General features: G+C 34.8%; 1 protein-coding gene and 2 long non-coding RNA genes across 3 annotated transcripts; 2 read left to right on the top strand and 1 right to left on the bottom strand.

The window, feature by feature from the left end:
• The first annotated feature begins 284 nt into the window (after positions 1-284).
• On the top strand, positions 285-1,863 carry LOC109593768 (uncharacterized). The gene is made up of 2 exons (XM_020008868.1): positions 285-854; positions 907-1,863. Exons 1-2 carry the CDS (start codon positions 285-287, stop codon positions 1,705-1,707), a joined length of 1,371 nt encoding a protein of 456 aa, XP_019864427.1. The 3' UTR covers positions 1,708-1,863.
• A 1,942-nt stretch (positions 1,864-3,805) lies between these two features.
• Positions 3,806-4,480, bottom strand: LOC109581020 (uncharacterized). The gene is made up of 2 exons (XR_002184472.1): positions 4,220-4,480; positions 3,806-3,896 (listed from the first exon to the last, which is right to left on the bottom strand). It is a non-coding gene; the product is annotated as an uncharacterized LOC109581020 (long non-coding RNA).
• A 1,361-nt stretch (positions 4,481-5,841) lies between these two features.
• On the top strand, positions 5,842-6,803 carry LOC109581003 (uncharacterized). The gene is made up of 3 exons (XR_002184462.1): positions 5,842-6,019; positions 6,100-6,528; positions 6,584-6,803. It is a non-coding gene; the product is annotated as an uncharacterized LOC109581003 (long non-coding RNA).
• Positions 6,804-12,145: the final 5,342 nt, after the last annotated feature.

Below are 12,145 nucleotides of genomic sequence, written 5' to 3'. Positions count from 1 at the left end.
GTCACCCTTGGCCATTGAGATCACAGTGAAAGCATTGCTCAAATGAAGGCTGTTGATGATGAAGATAGGGTGAGTGTTCGTCAGAAAAAAGCCAGTGAAACAGGATTCACTGGTTTGTCTATTCTTCACCGTTTGCATGCATTATATAAGTTTGACATTTTGAGAGATTTTGTTTTTGACACAATGCATACTTTGTTGCTGAGAATTGTGAAAAGGCACATAGATTATTTTAAAGAGCAAGGATATATAGATCAGTCTGTTGAACAGAGATTAATAGCAATGCCATGGACTACAGGTACATTTGTAAATTAGCATGTACTTTTAATCATTATCATTTAGAGTTAAAGAATGGTTGCATTCCTGATGGAATTACTAAAAGGTTAGGCTTCTGGAAGGCAGAGGAATATCAAAAATTTGCTTTCCCAGCATCTGAGTATGTTCTGGGAGGTAAACTGCCTGATGAACATTATAAGGTCTGGATTCTAATTGTTAGAATAGTTGAAATGACTTTCAACACTGAAAGAAGTGGATGGTCAGAAGATTCATTGAAATTGTTGCAGCATCTAATCTGGAGGCACAATATTTTAACTGAAGAGACACAAGGACTTCATAGTTGTGTTGTGTCACTACATAATCTAGTCCATCTTCCAGATGACATTATGAGGTTCTCAAGTCCAGATAATTTCTGGTGCTTTGTCTTCGAGAGAGCTGTGCATACATATATAGAACGATCTTCTAACAAAAAAAATCTTGAGCTTACTTTTGCAAAAGCAGAAAGCAGAAGAGAATTTTTGAAGTTTCTGACATCGGAAGAAAATGAGAGAATAATACCCCCAGTAATTACATTGAATAAGGTAACAAATAAGAAGCACATTCATTAAAATATATATAAATTTTTATTTGCAGCCATATCATGCATCTTCAATTGAGCAAGCTAAGCTATTCAAACTGCATGAAGTACATGATCCAGTTTTAGTTGGTGGAATAAAGTATGTGGCATTATCTGCAAATGAAATCCAGTCTATTTTGCCATCCAACACTTCACATGGAGCTGACTATTTAGCTATGTCATGTAGGAGTGTTCTTTTCTTATTTCAGGGTATTAATGGCACATTATATCGTACCAGTGAATATGTTATTGTCCATAGTAACTGTGACAACAGGGGAAATGTCATTCGAGTGATAGGCTTTTATTCAATCACAGTTGATGATAAGTGCTATGTTTTTGTGAAAGGGGAACATTACCCTTACCCACAAAATAACCCTATACATATTTATAGCAGCAACCCTTACGTTATTCCTTCATCACACATAATGTATTTTCCAGCTCATGATATAATAAGTAAAGTCATGCTTTTCCCAGATCCAGACAACATAACATCACCATCTAAGTTTATTGTAATTAACTTCATGCGACATCAGCTACCAATAACAGAGAGTGATGTCATTATTCCAGTGTTACCAGAAAAGGGAGATATGGTTCTTGTAGTAGGGGAAAATAATGAAATTTGGCATGCATGTATTCAGTCAGTAAATGATAGGAGTAGAAACTGCACTGCTTTATTTTATGTGTATGTACAAGGTACATCACCTCGTAGATATACCAGAGAAAGTTTCAGTCGCAGTTCCAAAGAATTAATTGCATGGGATTCAATTATTAATTATGCTTCTGGAAAATGGCAGGAAAATTGTTGGATAGAATGCTAGGTTTATTATTTGCGTTTTAATCTGTGTTTTTTATTGACACTACATGATTAATCTGTGTTTTATCTTTAATAATGACTCAAAATGGAACTTATGAATGCAATTTTAAAAACTTTTCATTATACCATTTTCCATTGATAAACATCTAGATTACCAAGATAATTGTAAATCAATTTATTTCTAAGAAATTATAAATGAAAGTACCAATTTTTAATTCTCATTGATGGAATGAGTAAAAATAAATTATAATAATTCCATTAATGGTAAATTTAATCACATTCTTAAATTCCCATGGATTGAGTATGGTAAAGTATTTCCTATTATGTGAATTTAAATACCATTACTGGGAATTGAAATCCCCCTCTACATTCCCGTTGATGGGTACTAAGATACTATTATTTCCTATTATGTGAATCTAAATACCATTACTGGGAATTGAAATCGCACTCTACATTCCCATTGATGGGTACTAAGTACTATTATTTCCTATTATGTGGATCTAAATACCATTACTGGGAATTGAAATACCACTCTACATTCCCATTGATGGGTACTAAGTATACTATTATTTCCTATTATGTGAATCTAAATACCATGACTGGGAATTGAAATCCCTCTCTACATTCCCGTTGATGGGTACTAAGATACTATTATTTCCTATTATGTGAATCTAAATACCATTACTGGGAATTGAAATCCCACTCTACATTCCCGTTGATGGGTACTAAGTACTATTATTTCCTATTATGTGAATCTAAATACCATGACTGGGAATTGAAATCCCACTTTACATTACAATTGATTGGTACTATGTGAATCTAAATACCATTTACTGGGAAATAAAATCCCATAAACACTTCCAGTTTGCATTAAAATTCCCAGTAATGGGAAGCGTTTTTCCCATTTTGTATAAGTGCTGGAAAACTGCTAGAGTAATTGAAACCCAGTAATGGGATTTTTTTATTACCGTAAATTGACTATATCCCATTAATGGGATTTTAAAATTTTTTCCTGTGATAGACACACCCCATTTTAAATGGTACAGTTGCATTTACACACTTATCTAGTCTTACTTAAAGTTCATCCTTACTATCATTGCTGTTCAGTTTATTACTCAGTTACCTCAGAAAAGTCATTGGGTCCGCTACAAGTTGATTTCTGTCACTGTCCGGAGACTGCCTCACCTGTCCGCTAACTAACTCCACCACCCAGTAGCCTTTAAAAAATTCCTAAAATCCCCAGGGCAAGAATTTCTGAAAATCCTTCATGGATGGAATCTGGTAGACCCACTGCTTGTCAAAGGACACCTCACATCCAGTACCAAGTAATCGTGAGACCAGTGAGAACCTTCCAAATGTTAGGTGTCCATAAACTACCTCCGTTACTCTATACTTTATCATTGAATATAACTAGGGAGAATGCAATGCATTAAGGGGGCAAGCCTAATGTAGGCATAGATTATCTATGTGCTCTATGATACATGAGCAAGCAAAGCAACTGTACATGTCAATAAGGCTAATACAGTAGATCTATAGTCACTTCAACACTCGTCTCAGTCTTCAGGAATTACACTTATCTTACTGATAGCAGTAAAGATGCTTAGAAGCAGTCACTGCACAAATCATATTTGAAGATTGTGTATCTGCTTTGTTAACCTAGGCTTGCTGCTAGAGAAGAAACATCACCTAGAATAGATCTCACAATGCAGCTAGGCTATACAGTACATTCTCACTTGCATTCAACTTATCAGAGTCCTTTATACCCAGGACAAACTGTATATCTGCTTTTCCAACCTTCCTTATTGCTAAAGAAGTTGTGTGCAGCAGTTTAGTCTTGCTTTGGTGACAGTTCGGTGCAAATAAACTCAGACTTGCTGGAAGCCGCCATTTTATTCATTGTGACCACACCCGTTTTCAATGAAGATTAGGCTATCTAACTTTAATAATAGTTAGACCACAGTATTGTGCCAGTACATACAGACCATAGATACTATATATACCAAGTGGATACAAAACAGGATGCGCCTATGCTCTTTTCGCCGGATGTGACGCTTTTCCTAGATACACTTAGCAACCAAAATGGTGGCAAAATCAATAACTATAAAAAACTTCATAAAAATCTATATTTCTTCTGAAAAGAGTCAGTACAAGAAACAAAAGACAATTTATCTTCATTGGTTTCATATTCATACCCTATTTGATGATCAAAAAACAATATTATAATAATAGTTTTATCATTCTAATATGGTATATCACAATGACATTAAGTAACTTTTTTTGAAGAAACATAGCTTTAAAATAATTATGAAAATATACAAACTGTACAAAAGGCATGTACATAGACACATACAAAATTATACCTCATCAAATTGCATAGTTTCCAGAAAAGGCGTTTACAAAACAGACCATTAATAAACTAAAAAATGGATATATTTCTATTTTATAAAACTGCAGTGGAAAGCTAGTAGTTACAGACCATGTAACACAATAATATCCTTCTTCTACCCAAATAACACTAACTCTGCCCCAGATTGGAGAAAAGGTGTTTAAAGTCAGAACTATAGGTCGCCATGTTTTACAGCACAACGAGATCCAGTGATCAAGCAAACAAGGATTCAGCAGGTCATTCGAGCTAATAGACTTCATAATACTTACTTCAACTCAGGAAAGTAGTAACCTGACCAAGAACCCAAAACTTTGAGAAACAAGGCCAGTAGAGGCTACGCTAGAGCGAAAAGAGCATAGGCATACTGCTCGTGACGTCACCAATATAATTTCGTGTACAATCCACTTCCTGTTTCGCATCCACTTAGTGTACATAGTATCTATGTACAGACCCCAACTCATCTTAGTGGCATGGGGCGAGCTAGCTCAGGCTCGCCCCAATTATTGTGTAGACATTGATTTGCCATTGTCATGAGTTTGCAAGTGCTTGGGGCACAAACTCCGGGATACTAGCAGGGCTGCCTTTTTAGTTCATCTTTCCAGGCTTCTTTCAAGTTCCTTTCTCGTATTGGAAGTAGATTGCCAAGTGTTTAAAAGCTAAGGGCCAGACAATGTTGCCACATGGTTGATCACGCGATATGGTAAGTATACTGGAGTATGCCAATTGTGACTTTGAGCAAATACACCATCATGCAGCCGCCTGCTACACATCCAAGAATTATCATGCTGATACAGTCCTGATAGCCTATCAGGACTGTATAACTGAAGTAATCAGACCTAGTATCAGCATGATAATTCTTGGCTGTGTAGCAGGCTGCTGCATGAGGGCATAATTGCTCAAAGTCACAATCTGCATACTCCAGTATAGTTACCATATCACGTGATCAACCATGTGGCAACAATTTCAATTAAAAACCATGGAAACCAAGGTGTTATTTTAATTGAAAACGGTGCGATATTGAAGGAAAACACTTTGCTGCAGTGTTCTTGTGTTACTAAGCCTTGGTTTCTTTGGAGTTGGTTCTTTACAGAACTACTGTTTTGATGCATCTTGGGACTCTCCGCCCATTCTAGTTAATGTTTATTGACTTGGGTGTGGTTTATTATCACCACTACGCAGACCAGCAACAATTTGCAGCAAAGAGGCTGAAAGAACTTTGAGGTAGAGGTCCATACAAGAAGTTAACAGATAGAGAAGGAGTCGCTATTGGTGAATGGCTCCAGTAAAGCTGCTAAAGAACAGATGAATCCACCCTTGTCTCATCGCCCCACCCCTTCGCTTTTTGAGGAAGGGTCTGGGGACACTCATGTCAGCTCTGTTGCCGACTGGAATGTAATTAGCTGAACTAGTATGGCTTGAGTCACATGACCGGATAATAGTCATATTACTCACGTGATATTAATTTTAATGAGTTGAATAAATTAGTCCATGTTTTTGCACGTGCTTGCTTCTACCTTTCCTTCTTTCTTCTTCTCCTTGAATGTCTGTTGAAGGAATACATAACTGTTTCCTGTGTCATAATGAGACACAGCCTCAGAAGTGGATTTACTTAAGAAATTTAATGGAGGAACCTCTGGTATTATTGAAAAGTCTACTGCTTCAACATCATTCAGAAGAGGAAGTACTAAAGTTTCTTCAGGAGCAGATTATTTTGTGTAAGGGAACTTGTCTAGCATCATTAAGGAAGCTATTAAAGTTGAAGCAGGAATTAATGGTCTTAGAAAATGAAATTGTTAACAAGCTGTGTTTGAGGTTTGAAACTGAGAGAAATGATGAAGATCCGCCACCAAAGAGAATGAGAATTAAACTGAGTACTCCAGAAAAAGATACACTATCTCATACAATAGCTGAAGGAACTCCTTGTGTTTTTGTGAGTAAAGAAATTATTTTCTAATGCAATTACAGTAGTTTCATGATTATTATTTTTGTTTCTTATTGTTAACTATATAGGTACATTATAAGAAAGGAAAGAAGCATCGAGTTTATCGAGTAATAAGGTCACTACGTTGCTTAGCAATGAGTGTTGGTCGAGGTAGTAGAAAGTCTGTTGTTAATCAGATGTTCAAGGATGCCAGAATGAGAAAAGTTACAGTGGAAAGAGTTGAAGCATTAATGAATAGAGAGCTTCGTTTCACATGTACACGTGATGCCAACTCAATGTTTGGAAATAAGTCTTTATGCAAGATTTTGAGGGGTTACAGCTAGCAAATGATATGAAATAGACTCTGCCAACATTATGTAAAATATTGGATATAAGCATGGGATCACAATCAGAAATAACAATAGCATTGATTGGAGGCGTCTTGCTGAAGCAATTTAATTAAAAGATGTCATTCTTGCAGCGTGTGATGTCAGTATTACTTTATTCGAGCCAAACAGGTAATTACATCAACAATACAAACATAATTCATTTTTCATTGTGGTGTTACAAAAGACTACACAAGATCAGGGATGCATGTCACATAAAAGCACTATCAGATACATAGATGCTCTAGGAGTTGATTTTGATGGACCAGTTAAGAAATGGTGCCAAGACATCAGTGAAGTTTATTTTAACGTATGGTGGAAATCAATAACTTTGTGTGACATGTATGACTTATCATAGGCGGCGGAACAAAATTTATTTTGGGGGGGCTGAACATCAATTAAGTTATTAAAATGGGTGTGGTTTTATAAAAAATGGCTGCTAATTTTACAAAAAATGGTGCTAATCTTCTATTGTTGGATTTAGAGTAGTTTTCTTGTCTTTTTCTTTAAATGAAATGAAGAGATGATGACTGCAGGTCTAATTTTACTGATAAAAGTCAGTTTTATTTTCTTTGTTAGTCAGTAGCAGAGAATTTCTGGGGGGACTCAGCCCCTCCTGTTTCAAGACTGGGAGGGCTTTAGCCCCCTCTGCCCCCCCTGTTCCGCCGCCTATGTGACTTATATAATTCATAGGATAGAGAAATTGTACTGAATGAAACCTCAATAGCAGATATCTTTGATACTGATTATATCTCAGACAATTCAAACAATGATAAGGAAAGTTTTTGTTCTTCATCATCTTCTCTTCCTCCATTTTCTCCAATACTTTCTGACATGAGTTCTGATTTATCAATCAATTCTAAACAAGAGGTGAAAATCTAATCTTAGGTTAATTCTGATTTTACTTTATATATGTATATATATAGTCAGAACCAGAGCCTGTTATTGAGAGTTCACGACCAGAGCAGATATCACAACCCACCTTGACACCCGAATTTGTGTCTTATCCATCATTCAAGATTGTTGGTGACAACATTTGAATATCTCACTATTTGTTTCAGCTCTAATGTCGAGGACCCTGATAAATTTAATGCAAGTGAGAAAACTGCAAGTAGTTAGCTGCATGCATGAGATCTTTGTTCTCTAGCAGCTTAACAAAGCAGATATATACAATCTTCATATATGATTTGTTCAGTAATTGCTTCTAACTATAAGCCAGATCACTTTAATTGCTGCAGACATTCTTAAATAAATTAATCAAGATAACTGCAACAATATCTCCTGAACTTAGACATGTGCAATTGCTTTGCTAGCTCAGACATGTACATTATAAATCATACAGCACATAATCTATAGCTTGCTTAGGCTTGCCCTTTGGATGTTTTACATTCTTCTAGTTATTCTTATTCTTTTTGTAGATAATATCACAAGATGAAGCTGACATGTATAGCTTTCTATTTAACCTTAATATTTTGTAAGACTATGACACAACTACCTTGAGATTATCGTCATTTAAAACAAGGAAATACAAACAGGAAAAAAATATTTTTAGTGTCTGGAAATTGGTGATGGCCAATTATTAATTGCTTACTCTGCATGTCCTTATGCTGTGTAGTATCAACTTTGAGTTGATTCGAATTAAATTTGGATTTTTGAATTTTAAAAGTTTTTAAAAAATCAGCAACGTTTAAAATTCATAAAAAATCCAATTTTAATTGGAATCATCTCAATTGAATCTTCTACACAACATAAGAGCATGTAATGTATCAGAAAACTTAACAAGATTTCTATCCTTGCATGTGTGCAATGACTAAGCAGCAAGCAAAGCATTTTAAGCTGCATTTTTGCATAATTTGCTTCAAGATGTAATGCTGATCCTTTACATATACATGTACATTGATTTGCTTGCTTAGACCCGCCTGCCCTTATAATGCTTCACAGTCATCTTTATTATTGTATTGGATCTACTGTACATTAACTGCTGTTCATTCATTATTTATAGGTATAGAAAGAGGAAGCAAAGAATAGACCATACACAATGTCTATTTATGATTTTAATAATGTAATAGGTATTATTGTGAATTTAAATTTTAATAAAGATTATGATTACAGTGAAACCTGCTATTGTGGACACTCTAAAATAAGGACACATTTATAATGAGGACAGGTAGTATCTGTCCCAATAAACTAGTAATGTGTATTAATGAACCTCTGAAATAAGGACACTTCTATAATAAGGATGGTTTTATTTGATCTTAAGGTGTCCAGAATAGACAGGTTTGACTGTAGATTCAACTAGTGACCTTTTCCACGCTATAGCTTTGCACTGTATTCAAGGAGTGGCTATAGACTTTTAAGAATGTACCCCCACCCGCTCAATGTCTTCATTTTGGCTGCTCAGCTGCTAAAGTTTATGACAGGGCAGGTTCCACAACTTTATGTCCAAAATTAATACAACATTAACCGAGGAAAAGCAAATAAAGAGAATACACAAAAATATTTAAAACTAAATAAAAGGCAGCAGTAATTGATTATCTAGAATATCAAAGATGCAAACAATTATATAATCAAATCTTCATCTTTTCCAATGACTTTGACATGAGCCATAGCATGACGAGCTCAAGGATTAGCATTAAGTCTTCTTTGTATCTATGCTTAAAGCATAACTTGTTTTGCTGCCTTTATTTTAAATTTTCAACCAACTACCATGGCTTTGGAATAAGCTAGACCAGGTAAATATATTACATTTCTCCAAGTTGCCCTAACTGGGTATGGCATTATTTTATAGAGATAAACTTCTTAGGTAGGAATTGTATCAAACTTAAAATGTTTGTAATTTTTTTTTGTAATGCTATACTTGGGTGACAATAAATGGGGTTATTTATCAATTCATAGTAGTTTCTTCCAGCTTATTAATTGCAAGCAGTCTTTGGTGAAATAGTTGATATGACACTGATAACTGTAAAACTCGCATTCTTCTTACTATGTCACACTATCATGCTTATAAATGTCATGCTTCCTGAACCTGATGAATTTAGTATTCAAAAACAAGTCCATGCTATATTAAAGTACCTCATTCCTGAAAACATTTAATTTTTAAATTTTATTATTACCTTTATAAAAGTAAAAGTGTTCTTTAAACAGTATCATTGAGGACACACTGATAGTGTGATGTAAATACGATTCATTGTTGTTGTCTCAGCGGTGTGAATGACGCACATGCAGAGTGTATATAATGATGCTCAAAATTTCTGTCTCTCATTATTATCTAAATAATTGCAGTTATTTTAACAAAGATAAGACATAGCCAATTATATATATCATGTATGCAAGATTTTTAGACATTACTTTTTTGTGAGGAATATGATTTACTATGCAGCAATCAAATTGTGAATGACAAACAATCATAGTGGCAATGTTCTATTGAGAAAGTGTGCAAACAGATCTCAGTATTACATCTCAAATTTGGTCATTCATTGCAGTATACAACTCAGCGGCTCTATTATTTGACAGTTCACGAGATTTGATTATTAGCATAATACAATGATTTGGTCTTATGGTCAGTTCACCAATAAAGTGGATTGAAATTGTTATCCATGTTGTCTCCAGCAAATTTATAAATCAAATATACGTTTAGTTAATCCTTGGAATTCACTATGCATGCACTATAGCCAGACTTTCTTTCATCACTTGTTATTTGGCAGTTCCATCTCAACTCTCAGATCAGTTATCACTCAGTGAGAGAGATGTAGCCATCCCACTGCACATATAGTCTTATGCAGTCTGACCAGTTCCATTAATGACAAACTCTAACTTTAGCTAGCTGGAATACTGGGCTAGCTGAGCCTCACCACTGAGCACCGACAAGCTGCACTGAGCCAAGATTTTACATGGTAAAGTCCAATTGTCATAGGTTCTATTCTGAACGGTAGCATAGACGAAATGAGAGGTTATATAAAAGAACGAGAAAGCTCTCCTCTTTCGTTGACTATCGCACAAGCTCCACGTCCGTGCATAGCTGGATTAATGGATTTGGCAAAATGGGAGGAGCTTCACACTGATCATTATCACATGACAATTATCACAAAAAATATCTTATTATTGTCACCTTGTTTCCATGGATACAGTCATGTGACTCCCCTTAACTCATCATTATTCATAAATAAGTAAAATGATATTCATTACAGAATTACTATTATTCATAGTGTGGCTAACAACATTCATAGGATAGTCATAAGTTTTGTAAGAAATGCTGTTTTAATTTTCAAAAAATTGTATAAAATAAAACTGCACCACAAATTAGAAAAAATTTAATGCTAATTGTTGAAATAATGAAATGCTGAGTATACTAATTTTTTAGTCATTGCTCAGTCGTTAAAGCCCATTCTTTACAAATGCCGCTATAATCCAAAAGAACGAGAGTGTCAGCTGGTAGTTCAAAATAAAATACAAAAATCTATTTACTCAGGGTGTGCAAAAATACAGTTCATAAAGGTTTTGAAGTTATGCTTTCATTACTTTGTACCGCCTTATAAGTTTATTGACTCATAATGGTCACACCACTTATGGTAAAAATTTGAAATTTGCATAAGTAGTACATCTTTTTCTAACCTAGTAAATGATATCAAAATAAAAAACAAATTAAATCATAAAGTACCTTAAGTACAGAACAACAATGCTCTTTTGCTGATGAAATACAAAGAGTGACGGAGCAATTATGTGTACTAAATCAATGTGGCGATCCTGTGTACACTTCTATTGCTCCTTATGCTTTGCATGTAAATTTAGAAACTAATAATGAAGGTAATGGTCATGATCCAATATCTTACCATGAGTTATGTCTCACTAATGCAGCCACATTACTAGTTGATTAAAATAATGATCATCAAAATTTATGAGGTCAAAATATAGAACAAAGTATTGGTCACACAGAAGATGCATTGATTCTAGACTCTATTTCAAGGTGTGGCTTTTCAGATTCAGATTTTAAGGCAAGGAAAGCGAGTCTTAAAGAGTCCCTTATGAGAAAGTCCTTGAGAACTCAAGAGCAATACATGATTTTCAAATGAGGACCAGTGAATCAATGCCCTGCCCTTTTCATATTTTTATTATTTACTATTATTTGTATTATTAATAAGGTTTTACAAGACATGTAGAGAGAAATGATAAGAGCAAAATTGAGAGAAGAAAACTATCTTGGTGGAATGCCAAGAACAAGGCTGGCAATCAGTGAACACAAAAACAAAAACTTTTAGCACAAATATAATTACAGACAAAGGAAAATAATTAGAGTAAAGAAATACATGAGAGGGGGAGAATTAGAGTAGGAGAGGGAGGGAGAGTTAAATTAGGAGAGAGAGGATGGGTAAGGCGTGAGAGCAGGATGAACATGAACAAACTAAGTGACAGGAGTGGTGATTATTTACGTCAAAGTGTTTTCTTAAATGGTCAATAACAAAAGTATGAACAGTTGTTTTAATTAAAGGCTGATAATCATTTGGATCAATAGAATGTAAAAAGTTTCATAAACAAGGAAATCTACGTGTAAAAAAGTGAGATATAGCTGAGGAAGGAGAGAATTTGTGAACTAATTTCCATTTAGAAGAGGAGTCAGTATTAGAGTAGCAGAATGAGAAATAGTCAAGGATGTTAAAATGAGGAGAGGGATTCTTTACAGATAATACAAAAAGTATAATATCTACAACTTCTAATCGGTACATAGACCCAGTGCCTCAAGTCTAGGATGGTT

Source organism: Amphimedon queenslandica, unplaced genomic scaffold (genome assembly GCF_000090795.2).
Source record: "Amphimedon queenslandica unplaced genomic scaffold, v1.1 AMPQUscaffold_13522, whole genome shotgun sequence".
In the NCBI taxonomy this organism is placed as follows: domain Eukaryota; kingdom Metazoa; phylum Porifera; class Demospongiae; order Haplosclerida; family Niphatidae; genus Amphimedon; species Amphimedon queenslandica.
Note: the sequence above shows the minus strand (reverse complement) of the source record. Positions and strands in the feature narration are given on the sequence as shown.